The sequence below is a fragment of the Onychomys torridus genome, chromosome 2 (assembly GCF_903995425.1).
Source record: "Onychomys torridus chromosome 2, mOncTor1.1, whole genome shotgun sequence".
In the NCBI taxonomy this organism is placed as follows: Eukaryota; Metazoa; Chordata; class Mammalia; order Rodentia; family Cricetidae; genus Onychomys; species Onychomys torridus.
In genome coordinates, this window is record NC_050444.1 from 11,568,202 (window position 1) to 11,595,596 (window position 27,395).

The 27,395-nt window shown below is 42.3% G+C and overlaps 2 protein-coding genes across 6 annotated transcripts in view; one reads left to right on the top strand and one right to left on the bottom strand.

The window, feature by feature from the left end:
• Clvs1 (clavesin 1) overlaps nucleotides 1-3,797 on the top strand; it is a 204,068-nt gene extending 200,271 nt beyond the window's left edge. For all 3 annotated transcript variants that reach the window (XM_036178402.1, XM_036178401.1, XM_036178403.1), the window contains one exon: nucleotides 2,327-3,797. In XM_036178402.1, coding sequence (XP_036034295.1) covers nucleotides 2,327-2,414 — 88 coding nt within the window. In that variant the 3' untranslated portion in view covers nucleotides 2,415-3,797. The remainder of the gene's footprint in view (nucleotides 1-2,326) is intronic.
• Nucleotides 3,798-4,234: 437 nt separating this feature from the next.
• Asph (aspartate beta-hydroxylase) overlaps nucleotides 4,235-27,395 on the bottom strand; it is a 219,963-nt gene continuing 196,802 nt past the window's right edge. For all 3 annotated transcript variants that reach the window (XM_036178438.1, XM_036178440.1, XM_036178437.1), the window contains 3 exons: nucleotides 27,146-27,237; nucleotides 26,658-26,791; nucleotides 4,235-6,464 (listed from right to left, as the gene is read on the bottom strand). In XM_036178438.1, coding sequence (XP_036034331.1) covers nucleotides 6,314-6,464; nucleotides 26,658-26,791; nucleotides 27,146-27,237 — 377 coding nt within the window. In that variant the 3' untranslated portion in view covers nucleotides 4,235-6,313. The remainder of the gene's footprint in view (nucleotides 6,465-26,657; nucleotides 26,792-27,145; nucleotides 27,238-27,395) is intronic.

Genomic DNA, 27,395 nt, shown 5'->3' on the forward strand with positions numbered 1-27,395 from the left:
TAACAATGAAGGTTTCTGCACATTTGCTCAAAGTGATTGGTATACAGCAAATTTCACTTAACATCAGTCAGTGGGAATAAATGATGGTTTGAAAACTCATTCAGATCTATTCCATTTTCTCTTATCACAGTGTGAGAAGAGAAAGTTTGAAAACAAATTGAATAGTCATTAAAATCATAGATAATAACTTGGTTTGACAAAGCATTTTAAAATCTAAAAGGATGGAGACAGACTGGAAACATGAAGCAAATTTTGAAAGATGAAAATTATTATTCCATCTCAAGGTTCTTGAATAGAACCTTCAAGATGGGAAGGGGATGGATGAACAGCATCATTTATAAGGACAGCCTGCTGTACACGGATGCCAGAATGGAGAATGTGGTCCTTGACAACCCCAGCAGAACAATGACAAATGTAATAATTTAACTTTTATTCTACAGCCACACCATGAATATGGCAGGTAATCACCTGGCTGATGAAGACAAGTATGGGTGGAAAATTCTAGAGATCCACAACTAGATCCAGTTAATCTCAGTGAGGAGTGTAGTTAGGGAGGGAAAGCTTGAACTAAAATAAGGTTTCGAAGCAGATTCCTGGTGGGATTGTGCATGCCCAGCTTTCCACAGCCAAAGGCTGTACCCACACAGTGGGCTCAATCACTGAGTGGGTACAGACTTTGCTTCTGGTCATAATTCCCTAAACAGTGTTATGAAATGAAATGATAATTTCAATAGTAATTGCCATCCTTGGTGCAAAGCAATTAGGCAGTGGGCAAAAGTGCTGGAGGAAGGTGATGTATTGGTTAAATTATTAAGGCCACTCCACGTAGTTAAAAGGGAGGTTTATTTTGTGGGGTAACTTACAAATGAAGGGGTAGGTTACAGGGTCTGGCAAGGGTATAGCGCAGTCCGGCGGTGTTCTCTGGAGAACTCTGCTCGGTCTACCTCCAGCGTCCAGACTCTGGGAACCAAGCGAGCTCTTCCCGATCCTTGGTCTTCCGCTTCCTCCTCGCCCCGCCTTGTGGGCGTGACCATTACCGAAGCCTCAGTGGGGGTTGGAACTTCCAAGCCAATGCTGGGATGGCTACCCACTACAGTGATGTGTGTGGGTAGTCCCACTGCTGTGATGCTCCAGGTCTCATTCATATTTGCTGTATTTACTTTTTATATAAGACCTCAAAATATAGCTCAGGCTAGCCTTGAAACCACAATCCTCTAGCCTCTGCTTCTCAGTTTGAACTCCCAGGCCTATTTGTCTTGATGTCTTCTGGAGTTTCTGGTTGTTTTGTACTTATGTAAATCAGCATTCCTTCCTCTCACCCCAACATTCACACTGGGCCCTTAAATGGCAGAGAAATGCATGGGAAATGTCAAACTCCAACATTCTACTATTGCCTGGCTCATCTGGCCATCCCAGCAGCAGGTGGATCCATTTCACTTCCAAATGCTGCACACATCTGGTTACCGCGTTTGAGTTGATTGGTGTTTATAGTAGAAACTAGCTGTTTGCGTATTGCATGGCAATTGTAGTGATTTATTTTTTACTTTTATTTTGAAATAGGATCTCATTATGTAATTTAGGCTGGTCTGGAGCTCTTTATACTGCCCAGGCTGGCCTTGAAATTATGATTCTCCTGCCTCTGTCTCCCCCAAAGCTGGTATTACATGACTTTAAGACCCATATTCAGCCTTGATTTACTTCTAAGACTTGTGCTTTCTGTGCTACAGACATCATAGAAGGGGCTAAGAACCTTGGGCAGCAAGTCATTTTCCCAGGGGAGTGGAAGGAAGGGTCATCTGACTTTGCACGAGGCAGCTCTGCAGCCCCAGCACTCCCAGGGGCACGGCTGGCAATGAGCAGCCCCTGCTCTCCACTCTGTTGTATTGCTTTGCTTAAGTTACTTGACTACTGGCCCTTTAGTTTGCTTTCTGCACTCAAAAATGGAGACAGCAGCACCCTTTCTCAGGGCTGTGAGAGTGGTGAGCTCATACAAAGAACCCCTAGACAGCCACCAAGCACGCACACAAACACTCAAGAGTGCTTTCATGTCTTTGGGATCACCTTTATTTTGATGTGATAGGTGGACACAAGCACAGAATGTTACACTCATAGCTATGGTATATTACAGCAAAAAGATATGGGTAGGATCTTAGAAGGGCCAGGTTCAACCTTCAGGAAAAACAAAAATAAAGTGGTGTGTGGAAAACAGAAACCAAAAAGGAAATACTAAGTAGCAGTTCTCCGTGCCTTGATGTTCAAGGAGAATAACAACCGTTACCAGCATGAACTGTCTGTGACTGTCTGTGTTTCCTGCCTCTCTTGTTAGGTCTCAGTCTGTGGTAGAAGCTGGAACCCTGAAACATGAAGAGAAGGGAGAAAATGAGAACACGCAGCCGCTGCTGGCTCTGGACTGAGCCGCATCACGTGATGCTGCCATGCACAAGCCTCCAGTGGAGCCGCCCCCGGGAAGCGCCTGTGCGACCGACCTACAGACACATGTGCTGTGCTTGACATGAGGTCCTCCACTCCATCCCCAGCCACGACTGTCAGCAGCCACTGGTCTGAGCAGCTCACACTGGACAAAGATCTGAGAGATGCTTTTAAAACTTCATTTAACTAATTTCTCTTTTAGGGAGGGGTCGGGGGGGATGAAGCAAGGCATTGATGTAAAAACGATTCTCCCTCCCCACATATATATGGTAGCAAATGTACTTTAAAAAGGAAAGACTAAATTTGCTGCTTATCCACTAGGACAAGAATTGCTCTAAGGATTTACACAGGAACCCTTTCCAGGTTTTGCAAATTAAGATGAAGCGCATTTCTGAATACAGCAGAGTTAAACCATGCAGACACAGTGTCAAATTTAAGGGAGTGCAGAACCCCAAGACAATAGTAGCTACAATAATTTTCAGTTTTATTGACTTATTTTCTGGCCCATCACCAGCATCTAAGTGTTCAGCCTGAGAGCGTGACCTCACAGGTCTGGCTGTTTGCAAAGTTTTTAATTTAAATATCCTGCAAGAATGATTTGGACATCACATTGTTAATCAGGCCACCAGCTGACTTCATGAACTGGTTTTAAAGAAGTCTCAGCCAGTTCACAGATGACTGCTTCTTCTTAGCAAAGTGATCTCCTGCAGGCATCAAGCGGAGTGTCTACAGAGAGGAGACAACTCATTGAAAAAAACACACTGATGAGCCCATTCAAGTTAGTTCTTGGGTTTCTACAGCAAAGAAACATGCTAGCAAGTTACCTAGTCCCCACCCTCCTATGAACTGTGGAGAAGGCCCTGAGCAGGCAGTCGATATATCACACAGAAAGACCCTTGAGGATGGCTCAGCATGTAAGTACCGAGCTAAGAGAAGACCAAGAATGCAAGATGAAATGCCAAAGACCAATCTACTTCTTTATCCATTCTCCTTAGAAACGGACCCCCAGTCCCCACTCACAGGAAGTCAGACAGAAAACAGACATCAAAGGTTAGGATATTTTATCTGTGTCATGTTTCCCAAGACCATTTGAGTTGATGTAGGTATCGATTCCCCACCTATCTGTACAACATAGGCACATGACCAAAGTGCTTAATGTCAAATGAAAAATTTTAATTGATAATGCTTAGTAAAATATTTTACATTTTAAGCATTTGGTAGGTTGATTTGTTAGTTGAACAACCTAAAGGAAACAGGAAACCAATTCAACTTTCAACCAGCCATAATACCTAAACAATATTGCTAATTGTGGGCACCTCTCTTCTGTCTCCCTTCTCCTGCCTCTTTCTCTTTCTGTGTGTCTCTTGCTATTTCTCCCTTTTCTCTTCTTATCCCTTCTCCTTTGTTTTTTCTGTCCCCCTCCCTTCCCCCCCCCCCCCCCCGGCTTCCCATGCTGGAGATCAAACTGAGGAAACTGAGGGCATTATCATTCTAGGCAAGTGTTCTTCTCCTGCACCTGAGACATTCTAGACACACACTCTTTCTCAGTTGATCTACTAGTTTATTATTTTTTTTTCTACTAGCAGAGACTAGTAACAGAACCTATTTTTATGTTCCAACCTTGAAGAAATAAAATTGGAACAGAATTCAAAGTATCTCTCAAAGAATTGCATCATATAATATAAAAACACCAATTCATTTTGTATAGACCTTTTGAATTATAAAATAACCCTGAAAAATGTTTGCCAAGATATTGGTGAAAACTCTTTTCTTATGATACAAGTAAGAGAAAGGAAAAATTAAAGTCAATTAGAAAATCTTTTATTGCTTGGGTTTATAAAACAAATGTGGGTCCAAGTACTCAAAATGTTGTTGGAGTCAACAACTGCCAACGCGTGTAACAGTGATGGTACATCTGGCTTTTCACGCGGCAATATTTAGAATCCTACGGTAATGACCATATTTTAAAAACCGTGTTATATTTACTATCAAACACTAATTTTCTCTCATTTCCACCATTACATGAATGTAAGATGATGGTTTAACAAGGAGAACATATGGTTTGCATTTCATTATGTGTATGTAATATGTAGGCGAACTAAATCCAATAGGCGACTGAGTGTTACTCCATGAACACTGGATTGTATTGCCTTTTGCCAGTAAGTTCTGCCGTTTAATAAATACTGAAGAACACAAATACCTTTTTGTTTTCTAAGAGTTTGTTTTCTGGAATTTGGTAATGATTTGATATTTTGCTCCCATGCCTTTGCCATCTGTTTTAGAGGAATTTTTGAACACTGGCAAAAGAAGGAAAAAGTACCTAAGAATGGACACATATTTTGTAAACTTTCTACTAAAAGCTAATCTTCTTAAGCTAAAAGAAAAAGGATCAATTTTAATGTCAAAGAATTTCTCTTTAAATGAGGTCCAGAAAGCTGCTTATTTTGACATTGGATGAAAAGAATGCATCTATCTTTCATCTGCCTGTGTGGCTGGAATCTGTGTCATTTCTGCAGCACTGTTGTTCAGCTGGCTTGGAGATCAGTGCGTGAATGTCATTACATTCCAGGGCTTGAATTAGCTTTATTTAAAATAGAAAATCAGATGCAGTGATGCTTCACTAATGAACTGACCCTCTTTGGAATGAGGAGCAAGATGACTTTCCATTCCTCTTCCTATGCTACAGGTAGTACTCAAGTCAAACACACATGGAAACACTATTTACTACTCTTCCTACGCCATGGGGTAGTACTCAGATCAAACACACATGGGAACTACTATTTTAAAATAATGATTCAATGGCACAAGTTTTTTGAGTTCAGAAGATGGAAAAGGTCTCCAAATTCAGAATCAAACAGGTTGGACCACCTACACCCAGGGAAGAATGCAAGCATTCCTCGGGATTTTCTATGCTATTCTTCCCACATTAATAAAACTGTGAGGAGACTCTCAGAAACCAAGCAGCCACCTTCTTGGCACTCAAGTAGATCTACAGCAGGCAGACACTGCAGGTTCCAGACCCTCTGAACAGAAGGCAAAGAGCCCAGGCTACCTGGCCACCTGACCCTGAGTGGGAACTTTCACTTCCATGTTACTTCTTCTCTCAGCCCCATATCTGTAGTATATTCTTATTACAACATGAAATGTTTCCATGGCTTTGCTCAGTGTAAAAAAAAAAAAAAAGTGTTGCTCCTAGAAATAAGAACGTGATAACATTTCCAGTATTAGCACAGAGAAAGGGGAAGACACCGAGTCTAAATGAAGATAAACCCAAGGGCAAGGGTTGGCACAGTTTATACATCCTGGAGTAACTTCCTATCTATGTTAGGAAAATAAAGTTGCCTTCTTCACAAGTCTTTTTTTTTTTTTTTCTAAAAGGAATATGTCTTAATTTAGCAGGAAAATTACTATTTAACAGTTAGAAGTAAATCATTTATACTTCTTGTCATTAATGTCAACAAAAACATGGTGACAGAATAGTGTAGCTACCTAGAAAAATATAACTGCATAGAAAAATGACAAACTAATGTGATTCATTCACAGTTTCTACATATAGTATATCCTCAGTGTACACTGATGTAGACATGATTCTGTGTAGAAAAATATCTCTGGCTAGCAATGTAGATACAGTCAAGTGTTCCCCTTCAGTCCAGGCAGAAGTTCTGTGCTGTCAGGAATAACATGAAGCCAGGGGCCTCCCAAATGAATTTCAGTATGGCAAATACCCCTTCCAGGGATTTCCAATCCAGAAGGAACCCTAGAGGTCTTTAGCTGCAAGGCAAAGGAATGAAGAGTCTCGGCACTTGAAACTTCTACGTCCACACTCCAGAAGAAGTGGAAAGGCAACCTCCCTGAAGAGCACCCAAGGCCATGTCAATTCCTTCTAAATGGCAGGAAGGCTGCGTCTCTGCTGAGGGGTCAGCTCAGGATGCCACACGTCCACAATGAAGATCAGCCGGAAAGATGAGGCATCCTGCCATACCTCATGCTCAAAAGAGTCATCAAAGATGAGCACCTTGCCTTCTTCCCATGTCCTGGAAAAGAAAAACATGCATTGGTCAGAGTGGCCTTGGGAGTGTCTCATGCTTGAGGACTCGTTTCTGTCCATAGGCAAGAGGACCCCTTCTGACCATAACACCAAGCCTGAAAAGAGTCTTCTATTTAATGATTAAGAACTTCAAGCTTCTTATTAGGGACACCAATCTTCCCACTCTGCACTAAAGATATGCAAAGGACATGGGCTAATGATGAAGACATACTGGTATTATTTCATACCCTCCATTTAGTCTGAATTCCATCTTAAAGCAGATTTGTTTAGTTGAGCAAGTATCTAGAGATCAGTGCAACCTTCCTAACCCTATGACCTTAAATACAGCTCCTCATGTTGTAGTGACCCAACCATGACATAATTTTCTTTACTACTTCATAACTGTAATTTTGCTACTGTAATGAATTGTAAATGCAAATATCTGATATGCAGGATATCTGATATGCACCTCCCATGAAAGGGTCATTTGATCCAATAGGGTCTCAGCCCACAGGTTGAGAACCACTGATTTAGATGCATACCCTTGTAGCTCACACATGGGACAACTTCCAGGTCAACAACTTCACAGTTGTCCCATCCGTCATTTCAGAGGCTGGTTTAGACTTATGGGTGGTGAAGGCTGAAGTTTCCATTCCCAGGACCTACATAAAAGCTGGACACAGCACAATCTTCTGTAATTCTAGTGCTCCTATGGGGCAATGGGAAGCTGGGAAACAGGAGCATCTCAAGAAGTTTGTTGGCTGCTGACGTGGTGTACGCAGAGGCGACAAAAAAGAGAGTCCTGTCTCAAATGAGACAGGTGAGGACCGACAATCAAGGTTGTCTGAGTTCCACACACATGTGGAACACACACACAGTGTATACACATGTGCCTGCATTTACCCTCACACAACTGTGTGTACACACACACACACGCATGAACCCACTTCCCCATCCACACACTGTCTACACAAAAATTAAAAGGCTCATGTATGTTATAGCACCACTAGAACTTCCTTCTGCCCTAGGGCTGAATGGTATGCATTGCATGCTTCTACTAGACTTAGGTTATGCTCATTCACCAAGTGACATTTGTACCCATCTTTTGGTCCTTGTAACTTTGCTGCTGTCTCTCTGTCTTTTTGGATGCTTTCCATCCTTTCCTTCTGTCTGTCCGGTAGCTTTGTCCCTTACACCCACTGACATTGTTCAATTTTTTTTGGTAACACTAGATCAAGAAAATGACTATCTCTCTGTTTAAGATATTTTAGGAGTGGAGAATTGGTTGATTTTCTATCTCTTTTTTCTTTTTGTTCTTAGTTTTCTTTTCAGATTTAGTTTTACAAGGTTATAAATGTCTGTTCTGTCATTTGCTGTGCAGTCTAAGTTTCTGACCTCAGTAACCCTTTCAGTGAACACACCGTATTCCCTATATTTGGAAGAACTATATAAATAGCTAAGCAACACAGTTGAGAGGCACACAGTATAAGGAATGGGCAGGTAGGTGGGTGGTAGATGGAGAAGGCGGTTTGAACTTTCTATTGTAAATATTTGTTGCTTTTTGTCAGTTAATTAACTTAGAAATTTTATTGTTAGATTCCTCCAAAATATCAGTTATTCTTCTCTGGGGTGGCTTTGCCTACCCTAAGTTCCACCCCACTTTTTGAAACCACTGTGAACATTTCTCATTGTCACAAAAGGTGTGAGGCATACTATTGCCCTCTAGTGGCTGGAGGCCGGGATGTTGTTGAAGATCAATGCACAAGACCATCTGGGCCAGATGTCCACAGTGCCAAGGCCCATAAAATGGCGCCACTCCTGTTCTCAAGGAATGTGTCCTGATGATAACATCATAAGCAAATAGCACTGTTTCTGCTGTGCTGTAACCCTTTGCTAAGGTTCAATAGAAAATTTTAAATGTTTAAGCAGAATTTTAATACTCAAGAAAATTTCATGTAAAAGGTGATAGCATAAAAAAAAGGGGGGGGGTTGGGGGATTTAGCTCAGTGGTAGAGTGCTTGCCTAGCAAGCACAAGGCCCTGGGTTCTGTCCTCAGCTCCGACAAAAAAAAAAGGTGACAGCATTTAGCACTTTAATATCACTTAATATGTATATTCACATTAATATCTCTATATAAATCCAGGAGCACTGACTCAGCTCACAACTTTCCATGGATTAGAAAGGTACTGCTCAGCCATTGGCTGCATGGTTCTCTCTTGATATCTTGTTTAGAATAACATTCTATTTAGATTTTGGTTCTCATTCAGCTCTCTTCTGAGGTACTGCTAGAGTGCTTTGCAACACTGATTTAAAAGATTCCACTTGCATAGTATATATACCCACTTGCATAGTAGATAAAGCTAAGAATATAAACAAGATTAATTTCCAATCTGCCCGTTTTTCTAAGCTAGTATACTACTTAGGAAACACCTAATTTGGTTTTCTGGTCACTGGATGTAAGACTTATTTCTTTCAAAACTAGATCTTCAATAAATGGACTGAGCTGAAAGCAAAATCATTTGGACCTGTGTCAGGTGTCCTCCTAGAAGACAAAGATTCCTGAGATATGACTGCCATCTCCCCAACTCAACACAGATGTATCTTAAGGGCATTATGCTAAATGAATCAAGCTAGTCACTAAAGGCCAGATACTGTATGACTTCACTAGCTTAAGGTCCTAGAGTGCTCAAGCTCATAGAGACTAAAGTGGAACGGAAGTTGTCGGCTAAGATGGGGATGAGGCACGGACTTAGTGCTCAACAGTCTAGTTTTTGACATAAAATTCTGGAACAGTGATAGCAATGATCATACAATGCAAGTGAACGTAACGCCAATAAAGCATACATCTTAAAATGGTTAACATGTTTAACTTTATGATATGCATTTTATCATGATTAAATAAAAAAAAATTGAAAGACGAAAGGGACACATGAGGGAAGAGTCAAAAAACATCAGAACACAGTGGAACATCATGGTCTCTGAAAGGAACAGAATATACTTTTTGGTTCTGGCATTTGTCACTTGAGTGATCTGGGGCAAGTTACAGATGCTTCTTTTTTAAGGATTATTTATGCCCTGATAAATCCATCACAAATCAAAAGTCTCATACATGGCTAATGCATGCAATACACTATCCAGACTAAACATGCTAATTTTACTTACGGGACTCATGCTCTGGATGTTGAGAATTAGCCTACAGCTGGGCAAGGTCATCTAATGCAAAGACTACAGTATACCGATGTGTGGAATTACTAATATTATGTATTGGAAACTAATGTCGAACAAATTCCAGCAACGGAACTGTAGAGTCTCAGCTGGTCATCCAAGGGATGGAATGGCTGACTGAAGCTGGCCTGCTATAAGGTACTGGTACACATTGCTGACCCAGGAAAAGGTCAAACTTACAAGTTCAGTTTCTATTGAATGGGTGTCAGTTCTTCACAATCATAAGGTTGGAATGCTACAAGGAGAGCGATTGCTACATTAAGCTGGGGAGTGTCTGAACTGAGCACTTTCGCACTTGTATTTTCACCTGTAATCTTCCTAAGAGGACATGGGAGACATTCAAATTCATAGTAGAAATGTTGAAACAGACATGGGAATAAAACAGCAAATATATTCTAGCTGGAACTCCCATCTGGACTAGAGGTGAGTGCTTGGGGTCATACTCAGAGAGGCCTGCCCCTAGGTCCCATCCCTGGGCACCACCAGCCATTCTGGGGAAGACCTGCCCAACTTGGTCCCAGGTTCTGGCCATCGGGCTGGACCACCCCCCCCACCCCCCATTGGGAAGGTTCCTCTTCTCCAAGACCCCCAACAGACCCTGCAATCTCCATGCCCTGTCCCCACACCCATGCGCCCAAGACCCCAGCCACTTCCTATGACTTAGAGACCAGCCCCCAGCTCCCATCCTGCCCCAGAGCTCCATTCTGGACAAGAGGTGAGAGCTTGGGGTCATACCCAGAGAGGCCTGCCCCTAGGTCCCATCACTGGGCACCAGCCATTCCAGGGAAGACCTGTCCAACATGGCCCCAGGTTCTGGCCATAGGGCAAGACTCCCCTAACCCCCACCAGGAAGGTTCCTCTTCTCCAAAACCCCCAGCAGACCCTACAATCTCCATGCCCTGCCCCCACCCCCATCTGCCAGAGACCCCAGCCACTTCCTGGGACTCAGAGACCAGGCTCCAGCTCCCATCCAGCCTGGAACTCCCATTTGGACCAGAGAGCTTCCATCTGGACCAGAGAGAGGCTTCCTGAATCTGACAGCTCTGTCTGGAACAAAAGTGCTGATAAGACCAAGAACGAATCCACAAGGAGAAGGGCAGAAGTCAAGGCAGAAGTACATATAACAAAATAAAGAGCAATACAGCATCACCAGAACCTAGCCGTCCTCCAACAGCTAGACCTGAACATCACAAAATGGAAGAAGCAGAAGAAAACAACCTTATGAATAACATCATGAAGAGGCTAGAGCCTTATAAAGAAGCAATAAAAATGAAATGGAGGAAAAAACAAACAAAAAATGGGAAGACCGCTATAAAAAACAAGAGGAAAGGACAAATAAAGCAGAAGAAAACAATGAATCCCTGAAAGAAAATCATGAAAAAGAAATGAAACAGATGAGGGAAACAGTCCAAGACCTGAAAAGGGAAATAGAAAAAAATGAAGACAACACAGAAGGAATGCTGGAAATAGAAAAGCTGAGTAAACAAACAGGAACTTCAGATGCAAGTATAACCAACAGAATGCAAGAGATGGGAGAGAGGATCTCTGGCATTGAAGATACTGTAGAAGAAATATATTCATCAGTCAGAGAAAACACTAAAGCCAAAAAAGTCATGACCCAAAATGTCCAAGATATTTGGTACACCATGAAAAGACCAAACCTATGAATAATAGAGATAGAGGAAGGAGAAGAATACCAACTCAAAGGCACAGAAAATATGACAAGATCATAGAAGAAAACTTTCCCAACTTAAAGAAGGAAATGCCTATGAAGATACAAGAAGCCTATAGAACAACAAACAGATTAGATTCCCCACGAAAGTCCCCTCGCTACAGAATAATTAAACAACTAAACGTACAGAATAAAGAAAGAATATTAACAGCAGCAAAGGAAAAAGGCCAAGTGACTAATAAAGGCAAACACATCAGAATAACAACCAACTTCTCAATGGAGACTTCTCAATGGAAAGCCAGAAGGACCTGGACAGATGTAATGCAGACACTAAGAGACCATGGATGACAGCCTGGACTAATATATCCAGCAAAACTTTCAATCATCATAGACAGAGTGAACAAGACATTCCAAGACAAAGCCAGATTTAAACAATACTTATCCACAAACCCAGCCCTACAGAAAGCACTAGAAAGAAAATTCCAACCTAAGGAAGGCAGATACACCCTCGAAAACACAGGCAATAGATAACACCACAGCAGTAAATCTCAAAGAAGAGAAGTACACACACACTACCACCAAAAAAGGAAAAAAACAAAACAAAACAAAACAACCAACCAAACAACAACAACAAAAAACCAGGAATGAACAATCACTGGTCATTAATATCCCTTAATATCAATGGACTTAATTCACCTATAAAAAGACACAGACTAACAGAATGGATACGAAAGCAGGACCCATCGTTCTGCTGCATACAAGAAACACACCTCAAATTCAAAGATAGACACTACCTAAGAATACAAGACTGGGAAAAGACTTTCCAATCAAATGGTCTTAAGAAGCAAGCAGGTATAGCTATCGTAACATCCAGCAAAATAGACTTCAAACTAAAAATCAACCAAAAGAGATCAAGAAGGGCATTACATACTCATCACAGGAAAGATCCACCAAGATAAGTGTCAATTCTGAACATTTATGCCCCAAAACAAGGGCACCCACATATGTAAAAGAAATATTACTAAAGCTTAAATCACATATAAAACCCCACACATTAATAGTGGGAGACTTCAACACCCCACTTTCTTCACTGGACAGACTCTCAAATCAAAATTTAAAAGAGAAATAAAGGACTTAACTGATGTTATGACTCAAATGGACTTAATCGATATCTACAGAACATTTCATCCTAACAAAAAAGGATATTCCTTCTTCTCAGCACCCCATGGAACCTTCTCTAAAATTGACCACATACTCGGCCACAAAGCAAATCTCAACAGATATAAAGCAATTGGAATAACCTCCTGTGTTCTATCAGATGACCATGGTTTAAAGTTAGATTTCAACAACAAAAACTACATAAAACCTACAATCTCATGGAAACTGAATAATGCTCAACTGAATCACCAATGGGTTAAGGAAGAAATAAGAAAGAAATTAAAGACTTCCTAGAGATCAATGAAAATGAATACACCACATACCCAAATTTATGGGACACTATGAAAGCAGTGCTAAGAGGGAAATTCATAGCACTAAATGCCCACATAAAGAAGTTGGAGAAATCTCACACTAGTGACTTAACAGCATACCTGAAAGCTCTAGAACAAGAAGAAGCAAAATCTCCCAGGAAGAATAGACACCAGGAAATTATCAAATTGAGAGCTGAAATCAACAAAATAGAAACAAAGAGAACAATACAAAAAATTAATGAAACTGAGTTGGTTCTTTGAGAAAATCAACAATATAAACAAGCCAAACTAACCAAACTAACCAAAAGACAGAGAGAGAACATCCAAATTAACAAAATCAGAAATGAAAAGGGGGACATAACAACAGACAATGAGGAAATCCAGAGAATCATTGGGTCATACTTCAAAAACCTCTACTCCACGAAACTGGAAAATATAAAAGAAATGAATAATTTTCTGGATAGGTACCACATACCTAAGTTAAATGAAGACCACATAAACTATTTAAATAGTCCAATAACCCCTAAGGAAATAGAATCAGTCATTAAAAGTCTCCCAACCAAAAAAAGCCCAGGACTAGATGGTTTCACTGCAGAATTCTACCAGATCTTCAAAGAGGAGTTAATACCAATACGCTTTAAATTGTTCCACAAAATAGAAGCAGAAGGAACATTACCAAACTCCTTATATGATGCTATAATTACCCTGATTCCTAAAACACACAAAGATGCAACAAAGAAAGAGAACTAGAGACCGATCTCCCTCATGAACATTGATGCAAAAATACTCAATAAAATATTGGTAAACAGACTCCAAGAACACATCGAAACAATTATCACCATGATCAAGTAGGCTTCATCCCAGGGATGCAAGGGTGGTTCAACATATGAAAGTCTGTCAATGTAATACACATTATAAACAAACTCAAAGAAAAAAAACACATGATCATCTCACTAGATGCAGAAAAGGCATTTGAGAAAATCCAACACCCCTTTATGATAAAGGTCTTGGAGCGATCAGGAATACAGGGAACATACCTAAACATAAGGCACTCTACAGCAAGCCAACAGCCAACATCAAATTAAATGGAGAGAAACTCAAAGCAATACCACTAAAATCAGGAACAAGGCAAGCTGTCCCCTCTCCCCATACTTATTCAATATATTACTTGAAGTACTGGCCAGAGCTATAAGACAACGTAAGGAGATTAAGGGGATACAAATTGGAAAGGAAGAAGTCAAGCTTTCCCTATTTGCAGATGACATGATAGTATACATAAGTGACCCCAAAAATTCAACCAAGGAACTGATACAGCTTATAAATACCTTCAGCAACATAGCAGAATACAAGATCAACTCAAAAAAATCAGTAGCCCTTCTATATACAATTGACAAACAGGCTGAGAAGGAAATCAGAGATACATCACCCTTTACAATAGCCACAAATGGTATAAAATATCTTGGGGTAACTCTAACTAAGCAAGTGAAGGACCTATATGACAAGAACTCTAAGTCCCTGAAAAAAGAAATTGAAGAAGATGTCAGAAAATGGAAAGATCTCCCATGCTCATGGATAGGCAGGATTAACATAGTAAAAATTGCAATCTTACCAAAAGTAATCTACAGATTCAATGCAATCCCCATCAAAATACCAACACAATTCTTCACAGACCTGCAAAGAATAATACTCAACTTCATATGGAAAAACATAAAACCCCGGATAGCCAAAAGAATCCTGTACAATAAAATCACCTCTGGGGCTGCAACAATGGCTCAGAGGTTAAGAAAACTGGCTGCTCTTCGAAGGTCCTGAGTTCAAGTCCCAGCAACTACATGGTGGCTCAACAATAATGAGATCTGGTGCCCTCTTCTAGCTTTCAGGCAGAACACTGCATGCATAATAAATAAAATATTAAAAAAAATACAACCTCCAGAGGCATCACAATCCCTGACCTCAAGCTCTACTATGGAGCTACAATAATAAAAACAGCTTGGTACTAGCATAAAAACCGACATGTGGACCATGAATCAAACTGAAGACCCTGACATTAATCTGCATACCTATGAACATATAATTTTTTTATGTTTTATAAAATCTTTATTGATAATTTTTTGACAAAGAAGCCAAAACTGTACAATGGAAAAAAGAAAGCATCTTCAACAAATGGTGCTGGCATAACTGGATGTCAATGTGTGGAAGGCTGCGAATAGATCCATATCAGTCACCGTGCACAAAACTTAAGTCCAAGTGGATCAAAGACCTCAACATAAATCCAGTTACTCTGAACCTGATAGAAGAGAAAGTAGGAAGTAGTATTGAACGCATTGGCATAGGAGATCACTTCCTAAATATAACACCGGTAGCACAGACACTGAGAGAAACAATCAATCAATGGGACCTCTTAAAACTGAGAAGCTTCTGTAGCGCAAAGGACACGGTCAACAAGACAAAGTGACAGCTTACAGAATGGGAAAAGGTCTTCACCAACCCCACATCTGACAGAGGGCTGATATCCAGAATATATAAAGAACTCAAGAAATTAGACATCAAAATGCCCAACAGTCCAATTAAGAAATGGGCTATAGAACTAAACAGAGAATTCTCCACAGAGGAATCTCAAATGGCTGAAAGACATTTAAGGAATTGCTCAACATCTCTAATCATCAGGGAAATGCAAATCAAAACGACTCTGAGATACCACCTTACACCTGTCAGAATGGCTAAGATCAAAAACACAGAAGACAGCTTATGCTGGAGAGGATGTGGAGCAAGGGAAACTCTCCTACACTGCTGGTGGGAATGCAAGCTTGTACAGCCACGTTGGAAATCAATATGGTGCTTCCTCAGAAAATTGGGAATCAATCTCCCGCAAGACCCAGCTATACCACTCTTGGGCATATACCCAAGGAATACTCAATCATACCACAAGGGCATTTGCTCAGCTATGTTCATATCAGCATTGTTTGTAATAGCCAGAACCTGGAAACAACTTAGATGCCCTTCAACTGAAGAATAGATAAAGAAAGTGTGGTACATATACACAGCAGAGAAAAACAATGACATCATGAGGTTTGCAGGCAAATGGATGGATCTAGAAAAAAAATCATCCTGAGTGAGGTAACCCAGTCCCAGAAAGACAAACATGGTATATACTCACTCATAGGAGGATACTAGATGTAAAACAAAGATGACTAGACTGCTACTTACAACTTCAGGGAGGCTACCTAGAAAACAGGACCCTAAGAAAGACACAGGGATTGTCCAGTGACAGTGAAATGGATGAGATCTACATGAACAACCTGGACATGAGTTGGGGTAATGAAGGGCAAGTTTCAAGGGAAAGAGAGCCTAGGGGAGCGGGAGATCCTAGCTGGATCAAGAACAGAGAGGGAGAACAAGGAATAACAGACCATGATAAATGAAGACCCCATGAGAATAGGAAGAAGCAAAGTGCTAGAGAGGTCCTCAGAAATCCACAAAGATACCTCCACTGTAGACTACTGGCAATGGTCGAGAGAAAGCCCGAACTGACCTACTCTGGTGATCGGATGGCCACACACCCTAACTGTGGTGCTAGAAATGACTGAGGGAAGCAGATGCAAAGATCCACGGCCAGGCCCCAGGTGGAGCTCCAGGAGTCCATTTGGCAAGAAAGAGGAGGGATTGTATGAATGGGAATTGTTGAGACCAAGATTGGAAAAAGCACAGGGACAAATAGCCAAACTAATGGAAATACATGAACTATGAACCAATAGCTGAGGAGCCCCCAACTGGATCAGGCCCTCTGGATAAGTGAAACAATTGATTAGCTTGAACTGTTTGGGAGGCACCCAGGCAGTGGGACTGGGACCTGTCCTTAGGGCATGAGCTGGCTGTGTGGAACCTGGGGCTTATGCAGGGACACTCCGCTCAGCCTGGGAGGAGGGGACTGGACCTGCCTGGATTGAATCTACTAGGTTGAGCTGAATCCCCAGGAGAGTCTTTGCCCTGGAGGAGATGGGAATGGGGGGTGGGCTGGGGAAAGGTGGGGGGGGGAGGAGGACAGGTGAATCCATGGCTGATATGTAAAATTAAATTAAATTATAAACTAAAAAAAAAAAAACCCAGCAAATATAGAAAAGACAATAGACTACCAAGAATAAATTTGGCATCACTCCTTATGAAATCTGACTTAATTTGAGAAAACTAAAAATATATCTTGGATACCAATGACAAATGGCTTTTGAAGTTATTTGAGCAACAGAGAATTTGGAAGCTATTTAAAAGTCTACATGTAATTCAAATAAAGTACAAAATTCTCCATTGCATAAAATGACATTTTCCAGCATAGTTTGATAGGTATAATGAAACCAAAGATTTAGGAATGTTTAAAAACCTTAATCCTTCCATTCATTAACTTACATTTCCTGTGAATTAGGAAGAACGATTCCCATGGAACATCCTGACCACTGACTGCATAGATGACAACTTCAGAACCACTGTTTAATGGGTTTTTAAGTATTTTAAGTCAAAGTGTACCAGGTGTGGGTCACATGCGTCCCAGAAAAGCTATGAATGTAGCCTAACATAAAATCCTCAACTTATTTAATATTGTGGGACAATTGTTTTGGAAATTGATCACATGAGCATAAACTCTATAGGAAACACTGTGGTTTTGCAATGTTGAAGGTCAGACATGCCTGGAGCATTAATTAACCATTTTTTAAATAAACCAAAAATCTGGAAGGCATTTCCATGGATTGTGCACTGAATTTTTCTTTTAAAACATTCATTTAAAATATTTTATTGGTGTGTGTGTGTGTGTGTGTGTGTGTGTGTGTGTGTGTGTGTGTGTGTAACCTGCACTCAGGGTCAGAGCACAACCTGCAGGAGATGGCTGTCCTCTTCCTCCATGTGCGTGCAGGGTTGAGCAGAGGTGGTTGAACTTGGATGAATTACACTCACTGGTCACTCTCACCAGCCCCTGGTGGATTCTTCTAAGTCCTTAATGACTATGGGGGTTTGAGGAAGTATGATCATGAATTCAAATGGTCTGCATGGTAAGAATGGTAAGTATGGGCTGTTTAATGAGAGCTGTATCAAAAAAAAAAAAAAAAAGGAAAGAAAGAAAGACACAAATTAAAAACTACCTGGGCAATGTGTCCTGCTGCTGAGCTTCTATTTATCCTTAGACTTTCCGTTTCCATAGAAAGCAGCAATGGTAGTTACTTAGTGAAGGTCCTTTCCTTAGAAACACTGTCCTTTATTCTCTCTCTAGTTGCCAGAGGTGGAACAGTACAGCTGTGGCTTCCATCATCCCAGAGAGGCAAAGGGAAACGCAGCAGACCCTCACCCAAGCCATGTTCTACCCGAGCGGACACAGGATTAGCACAGACAGAGAGCACCAGTCTGGGAAACAACTTCGCACAACCAAGAGAGGGGCATGAAGTTGTCATAGGACTCTTCTTAATGAAAGCAAAGGCTCAGTGTAACACACACAGTTTCCAGGCCACTTGCTTTTCAAGAAAGGCTCCAACAAATATGACTAAGCCATGACAGAATTATGATACAGGCACCTAAAAGACAGGGAAGTTCCCCAGGGTAGCCTCAGGAGGTGGCTTCTTGGAGCTGATCCCACAGCCCTTCGGTGAGGACTCATGACACAGGTCTAGGTGTAGAGGCTGGGTGAACATGCTGCTGTTTGAAGATCTGACCATTGAAAGAAGCAGGCCTGCCTCATATGCCAAAGGATGCAAGAATATCCAGTAACAAGAGAAAGCAATATTGCATAATCCTTCAGCTTCTCAAATTATTATAATTATAACCAGAGATAATGACATAATGGTGGCAAGGCATACTTAATAGCTATAATTTTGTCACACAATTACCACCAATATTAACAAGGCTAGTGACGACTCTATACGCTTAGTCTTCCACCTAAAAACCCTACAGATAAAAATGTCAGTGAGTTTTGCTAGAATATTCTGAACTGGGCAAAAGTTATAACATGATTATGAATTTCATCCACGGGAACTTCATGAAGACAAGTCCAGCTCACTGAGGACGGACTGATTCTGAAGAAGCTGTGGAAATCCTTTAGATTTGCTGCTACAGCCCAACACTTAAGCTCAAGATCATTGCCCTAGGGAGATTTTTAGTGTCTGAGGATGCCATGCTGAGGTGACCTATGAGGCATTTAATCAGGTTAAGTGGAACACAGGAAGGGGTTCAGAGCTCCAAAACAATAAAACCCAACCTTTGTAAATTCTGATCTACTGAGGTCCCCTAGTGTGGAAATTCTGGCACATGGATAACTACCTTAACAGCTGCCTCTGCTCCTTCTCTCCTCATAATACACTGACAGAAGGATCTTCCTCCCGACCCCCACCCCCCACACACCCCCTCTGTCCCCTGGCATCTCATTGTTCTGGAAGCCAGGGCTCTTGTGTTCTTGTTATGACTGCTGCTAACTAGCTTTGCCCATGCCAAAATATTTCACTTAGGGCCTCAGTTTATCCATTTGCATAATGTTTGGAAATGGGTAAGATGGACTCAAGGACTCCTTTCAGCATTCACATTCTCTTAATTCTTTGAGTGAAACTCTTGGTTATGATGAGTTCATTCTTTATATGACAAGATGCAGTAAGCAAACTTTCATCTAAGTCAGGGGCAGTGTTTGCTATTTTGCTCAATGTCAAATGTGAGTACAATAAAAATTCCTAACTCCACAGAGAACCCTCTTTCCAAATAGGATTAAAACAAGTACTCCATGGCACAGTCAGGTCTGTAGCATTTTCCTTGTCCTTCCAGATAGGCCACCAGAGGAATGCCTCACCTGGTCAATCACATCAGCCCTTTGTCCCCCTCTGTGCCTCTCCCTGTCACTTCTACCTTCCTGCTCTTGATTCTTGGCTATCAATGGCAGAAGTGACTGTGACACAGAAAAGAACACACAAGAGAAAGGGAAAGCGGTGGTAGAGGGAGTGGGGGATGGAGAAAGCTCACAGGCCTGTGCTGGTTAGTGTATGTCTACTCGACAGAAACTAGACTTCCCTGGGAACAGGGGATCTCAATCGAGCTATTGTTTCCATAGCTTTGGCCTGGGGCAGGACTGTGGGGCATTTTCTTGGTTAATGGTTGATGAGGAAGGGCCAGCCCACTGCTGATGTTTTAGCTCTGAGTGGGTGGTAGTGGGTTGGGTTGTATATGACAGTAAGCTGAGCAAGCCACAGAGAGCAAACAAGCAAGTGAGCAGCACTCCTCCAGGGCCTCTTCAGGTTCTGCCTTGAATTCCTGCCTTGACTTCTCTTATGGTAGACTGCAAAGTGTAGGATGAAATTAACCCTTTCCTTCCCAAGTTGATTATGGTCAATGTTTTATCACAGCTAGAACTAGAGCAGAGCTGTAGGATGAGATGTCAGCCCTGAACCCACTTTCTGCTATCAGGACTGGTACAGGAGAAGGGTAAGAAACGCATGTTGGGGAGAGAGTGGTGCTAAACCCACAAAGTCACACATACTATACTGGTGTCTTTAACTTGCCAAATTGCTCAGATGTAAAATGTTATTATTCTGCAACAAGCAAACCTTGGGGGAAACACTCTTGCCTGTTTCCTCAAATCAGTCCCCATGTACACCATGCCTTCACCAGCCACAGCCCAAATATCCTCCAGGTGCTATTTCATCATTTCCTGACTCTGTAAAGCCCCTGACAAGAACTTTAGGTGACAAGAACCAGTGCTGATGTTACAGAAGAGCTGGCCTCACTTCCTGGAATCTACAGGACAGATGGACCCCTTCTGCAGCAGCCAGACACAAAGTTAACTAAGGCTCGAATGTATGGAGTGCGGGTACCACATAGAGCTCTGTAACTGTGGTTCTGAGTACGTTCCTATGGGTGGCTGTAATATTTAGATTCACATTAACAGGCTTTGTTATTCTCAGTTTATATATGAAGAAACTCAGGATTAACAAATGTGTTAGTTTGAATAAGAATATCCCTCAGAGGCTCATATATTTGAATGCTTAGTCATCAGGGAGTGGCACTATTTGAGAAGGATTAGGAAGTGTGGCCTTGCTGGAAGAAGTGTGTCATTAGGGATGGGCTTTGAGGTTTCATAAGTCATGTCAGGTCTAGTTTCTGTCTCTTGGCCTGAATGCCACCACATTTCCCCACCATAGCGATAATAAACTAAACCTCTGAAACTGTAAGCAAGACCCCAGTTAAATACTGTCTTTATATGAGTTGTCTAAAGTCACACCAACTAAGAAAGCAAAGATTTGAACTCAGGTCATGTTAGTTCAGTGTTTATAATCTGCTTTTGTGAAAATACATAATGCTAAAATCTAAAGTAAGACCTCAGGATGTATCTCCCCACGTACAGTCACTGCTCCTGGAATCCTACTAAGAAAGACGGTTTATAAAGCCTCTGGAGGCTGACCTCAGCAGCCTCCACATCATTTTCTGCTTCATGGGAAAAGGATTTCCAAAGTCCCAGCAATTCATTCAACCACCAGATGCTTAGGACACAAGTCCTGTTCACCACAGGTAGAAATTTCCTGTGGAGGGTAGCTACATACATGTGTGCATTCTATCCACCACTGGGTAGGGAGAGCTGTAGATGCCCCCTGTGCAACAGGGTCGCACATACTATACTGACACCTTTAACTTGCCATGCCGCTCTAACTATTCAATCACAAACAGACCACAGGGAAAACATCCCACCCGGTTGACAGTGGCCTTTTGTATGATCCAGAGGGGAGGGCTCTGGTAACTATCTGTGAATAAAGTCTCCCTGTAATGGAAATGGAACAGGGGCCAATTTTGTGGGACAGATCTGTGATTCTGGTGGGGAGGGAAAAAGTGAGTGAGGATATTTAGTTGTAAATGTTTAGCATTTACAGCTTTCTTATGTGAAAATTCTAAGACTTAATGCACCTTCTAAAAACAAAGCAACAAAAAGTACTATGAATCTGTGACAGATTAAAAATTATTTTTTTCTTAATGTAGTTATTTTAGCACAACTTTCATATAACTTCCTACTTGGAACTTTGGGAGATTCAGAAAAACACATCTTATAAGTTGTAGAGGTATATATAGAGTGACTATTTATTTGTACAGCAGTAAGTTGAGAAAATGAATGGCTATGTACCCATTCAACTCTCATTGGTCACTAATGCCAGTGTGTGCTTTCCTGGCTGTCTGCCAGTGCTGTGCCGAGTTTCAGGCAGTGATGCTGGTCTGCAAGAGTCATGAGGTCACAAGCTCTTAGTACAGTTCCACTGTAGTTTGGAATGGCCCCTTAGAGATGTGGGATAATTCCCAAAGCCCACACACCTTAGCTTGTCCTTAGAGTAGCAACTGATTTCCACTTGCTGGTGGTACACTTATCCACCAGTTCACATTTATTCAGCTCTGGATCCAAGTTAGTCATAAGCTCACTTACAGTCACTTAAAGTAGGGTCTGCTACAGGTGATCTCAGACTCCCCAGCTGCTTCTAGCACTTGAATTATCACCTTGCAAGTACAGCCTGACTCTATCTTGTAAACAATAATATACATCAAAGGCTATACATCACAGTATTGCCAGTCAATTAGCTGAAGGTCTGGTTGTCTACCCAGGTACACAATGTGAGCAAGCAAAGAGTTCTGTTGCAGAATATTTGATCACACTGTGAACCCTGAGACTATGTTCTTCACAGGAAAAACCTGTTTCTAGTTGTGGTGTGGCTTAGCCCCAGCACACACCTTTAATTCAAGAGCTTTCTACTTGAATATTATAAATAGGATTAAGTAAAGTCAACCACAGGTCAAGAGGCAAAGCAAGCAACCAGTTGGTAGGAAGTGAACATAGGATTATTAAGAAAAAAACATAGAGAGGCACAGGAAGTAGAAGGAAGGGACAAAGTCTGAGCAGTCTGGTTTGGGATGGCATAGGAGAAGGCAGCAGGTTGCTGGGAGTCAGCAGAGTGTTCGACTGTGACCTCCAGCTCACTCCTGCACAGTCTGAGAAGCCTCATTCCGGTCTCTCTACTCTCCAAACCCTGCCCACTCAGAGACTCTCCAAAGTGAAGGCACCAAAAAGCCCAGTTCTGCATGCTTGGCGGCCAACACTTCACTCTGTGGTGACAGCAGCCTGTAGGTCCTCTGCTTCGGCCCCTTGAAACATTTGCCCCTTCTTCAGTATCAGCTCCCCATCCTCTCTGCCATCTCTCCACTTCAGCTGCCTGTCTTCCTCCTGCCCTGACCAACTTGGAACTGTCCAGCAGCTTCTTCAGAGGCCAGACTTGGCTAGTTTGACCTTTCCCAACCTGGCCTGCCCCAGCAATCACTGCACTGCCTTGTTTCTGCTGTCTTCTGTTTTTCTCTTTGTGTTACCATTTCAGCATACATTACTAAGCACAGGCAAGGGGAGGTTTTTTTTGTTGTTTTTTTTTTTTTTGTTTTTTGTTTTACTGGACTTGACATTACAATACCAGGTGAAGTACAGAGGAGTATATTCCAGTTGGTGGAATGAACCAAAGAACCTTGCCTGACACCCAGCACAAGGAAGCCTGACTTCTCCCATATCAAAACAAGCAGTCCTTGTACAACTGATCACAGGACGAAGCTTCCAGTTTTCATCTGAAAGCCTCTGTATTCTAAGTCTTTACAGACTGTCTTCTACTCAGTTCTGGTATCTGTACTTCAGGCATCACACAGCATTTTGGCTAAGTCAACCCATTTCTCTTATGAAAAGCACTATTTTGCCAACGAGACACTAAACCCATTTTAAGCACCACCGAGTCAAGGGTTCAGATGACAATGCACCCCAGGCTAGGGCACTTATGACAGCAGGGATGGGGAATGCTGACAGGCAGCCAGTGAGGAGCAAGCGTCTCCATGCTCCCAGCTCCTCTGCAGAATCAGTGCCTGGTAATAAGTAGATGGGTGGTGAACACTTTTTAATGACTGAATTTGCAAAGTGGACCACCTGCAAATTACTGCTGTTAGCAGCTCCTTAATGTCACATAAACTAGAGTGTGTCTTAGCTCAGGAGAAACTGATAAACTACAAGTTAATATCCTATCCAGAGTCCTCTACATTAGCTGTGTGACCTCTGTTTGGTGAGGACTATTAATCTAGGGATGGTTTAAGATTCAGGGAGGGGGCCAAGCGGTGGTGGCGCATGCCTTTAATCTCAGCACTTTGGAGGCAGAGGGTGGCAGATCTCTGTGAGTTGAAGGCCAGCCTGATCTACAGAGTAATTCCAGGACAGCCAGGGCTACCCTGCCTCAAAAGCCAAAAAAGATTCTGGGATGGGGTGGCATGGCTTTCATCCTCAAGCGTGGCCATGAAAGACTGGAGTGTCTGAAGCACAGAATCATGGAAATGGGTGATGCCAGGGAAGTCACCAAACATTCCGAGCTCTCTGAGACTTCTTGGCTCTATACCTTTGGCTCTACCCACCTGTTACCCTGCCTGCCCGCCATGGCCATTCTTCAAAGTGAGCTTTCTTCTCCCATCCTCAAGCCCCTGAAGACTAGGATCAGTTCTATACTTTCCTGCCTGGACCTAATGGGATTTTGAATTGAGTGATTTTACTACAAGTAGCTACAAGCAGAATAGATATGAGAAAGGGAGGGAGGGAGGGAGAAGGAGGAAGGGAGGGAGGGAGGGAGGGAGGGAGGGACGAAAGAAGGAAGGAAGGAAGGAAGGAAGGAAGGAAGAAAGGAAGGAAGGAAAGAAGGGAGAGAAGGAGGACTGGAGGGAGGAAAGAGGGAGAGAGTAAGAGACAGAACATGCACGGAAATGCTTGAAAGCCACCAGACAAGTTCTAAAACCCTAGCTGGTGTTGAGGATCGAGACCAGGTATTTCTATTCACTTCCTTGTGCTGGTGTTGAGGAGTGAAACCAGGTATTTCTATTCACTTCCTTGTGCTGGTATCCATCTCTGCTTCCCACAGCATCCTACTCAATGGAATGAGAGATGCTGAAGCCCCATACTGCATTTCCAAATGCTTTACAAGACATCTTCATGGCTTCTTTTCATTTCTTCACCATTCAGTTGTCTGTCAAACTGCCTCTCAAAGGTCTGCCTCTATATTTGACTTTGCTCCTGAATGGTAGGCCTCTGTTCTAGTTCCAGCCAGCTCCTTGATATTTCTCCTGTGTCCAAGAGCAACATAAATAAACCATGTCCAAACACTAAATTCATTTTCCTTTCTCTAAACTTGCCTCACACATTTCCAGCAGTCAATATTTGTCCAGGCACCACCACCTTCCTGCTGAAATGCAAAGTGCCATTGTGGGCTCCTGTTACCACACTCGAGGATTCCGGAGGCAATCCTCCTCATGTCTCCTGCTTTTTCTCCCTGTCATTTCCCAGCTCCCAGTTTCCACTCTTCTTCTTCCCTTTGGGACATTTCCATGTCAGCTACAGCTGCTGCTACCATCTCCTCCCTTCAGACAGTAACTCCCCGATGCGGACTGAGCCGTGAGTCTGCTCAGAAACCTTCTTCCTATGACTCGGCCTTGGCCACACTCACTCTCCCACCTCTCTCTGCATGTGGTCTCCACTCTTGGCTGCAGAAACACACAGTGTTCCTCAGATTTGGCACCTTTGATTTTGTAGATGTTTTGGAAAGTGCTCTCCTCTCAGCTTTCAAGAAGTATAACCTTCTTGTCTAAAAACAAACATGCCAACTAAACCAACAAAGCAGTACCCAAGATTCCCAAACCTTAGGGGCAAGTGAGGTCTTGGCCACTGACCAATTTGTAACCTTTGACCTGTGCTCCTCTTGGGCTATGTAGCGTTGGTTTTCCTACAATCTTCCTGATCATGTATGTCCAGGAAAGGAAATCCCCATGTGATCCACCATTGTATGCTCCATAACATTTTTCTCACCCTCCATTCTGTCCCTATGAGACACAATAAGGAATGGAGAAGAAGATAGCATCTTGGTTTCCCATCTCTAGGAGTTTCCATTTCAGCATGGTCTTCAGGCTAACGGACATTAACAGCAATGACAGTTGGCCAGGGACCACTGAGGCCTAAGATGTCAAACTGCGGGTCTTATTTTTATGAGCTGAAATTGGATCTTAGTAATTAGTATACTTTGGATAGATAAAAAGACGTATCTAGAAAATTCCTCACAAAAGGCAGAGCTTGTGAGGTGCCTTCAATGTGGCTTGTTCACAAGACGGTGAATCAGCTGCTGTGATTAGAAAAGGCGAAGCACTTCATGGAATCCTAACGTTTGCTGTGGCCTTGCGGATGCCAGGAGGAGGATCAAGCGCTTCTCAGGATCGTTCCCTTTAATCCATGCCAAAACGCTGCAAAGTTGGTATTACTGCCAGTGCTATAAGCCGGGAAGCTGAGATTTAAGGAGATTAAGTGACTGGTCAAGATCACACAGTGACAGAAATGGTTGTGCAAGTGTAGTCACTCAGCGAACCATGCTGTCACCTCCAGAGCAGAGTGCAAACACCATGGGGTGAGTTCCTCAAGGGGGCAGACTTCCTGTACATCTGCACAACTCCAGCTGGGGAAACTTAAGTACAATGCAGAGTGTGGGGAACTCAAGGCATGTGAATTGACTCTGAGTGCAAGGCTGTCCACCTAGAAGAAGCAGGGAGGCTGGGCAGGTAGATGAGAGGTCTGGGGTAAGTGACAGACACCTGCCCTGACTTCAAGTGGCATCTCTACCCTTCCAGAAAACACAAAGGTCACAGACTATAATCTGGATGCAAATCACTTCATTCCTGTCTACTTCGGCTACAAAGAAAGGGACACATCCCACTGAATACAGACTTTCTGTAAGAACACCTGTTGTTGAGTGATGGATGAAAAACACAAATGACAAAGGAAATATACCTGGTCTCATTGGCACACCGGATCTTGCAGCCTTCCTTGGGAATCACCAACCCTAGATGCATGCGGAGCCTGCAGTTTGTGGGTCCTGTGTGTGGCCACACATGAGTTCCAGGGTGCATGATGGAATATTTGATCTGTACAGAAAGTATGATACCAAATCATCCACTTATCAAGGTGTGGAGAAGCTGCAGAGTCAGCATCAATGCATAGGAGAGTCTTTGTAACTCTTGGGATTTATAGTCATATCGTATTTCTTTGTGAAGGAGGTAAAAAACAAACACTCTCATTTCCCACGAAGTGACAGCACTCAACATTTTCACCTTCAAATTTTAACATCAACCACATGAAATTATGTTTCATCAAAAAGTTTATGGAAAAAAAGACATCCATTGTGCCAAGGGAAATAATTGTGATTTTGAAAAGGTCAATTCCACCTCCTTTCCGACAACACGCTGTGTTCTTCCCATCTCTGAACACACCCTCTGTACCTGTCCTCTCCTGCATCCTGTTGTCTCGGAGAACTTTTCTAGTAAAGCACAGGTCTTAGGGGCTCCTTTACAGGCATTCTCATTTTTCCTTCCTAGAACAAAACACGATAAAATGATTGTGAGAAGTTGCCATGGTGTAGCGTTGTCAACTAGGAGGATCACTTTTGAGCCGAGGAGCTCAAAACCAACTTGATCAACATAGTGAGACCGTGCCAAACTGTTAGGGCCCAGCTCTGACCTGTCAAAGGAT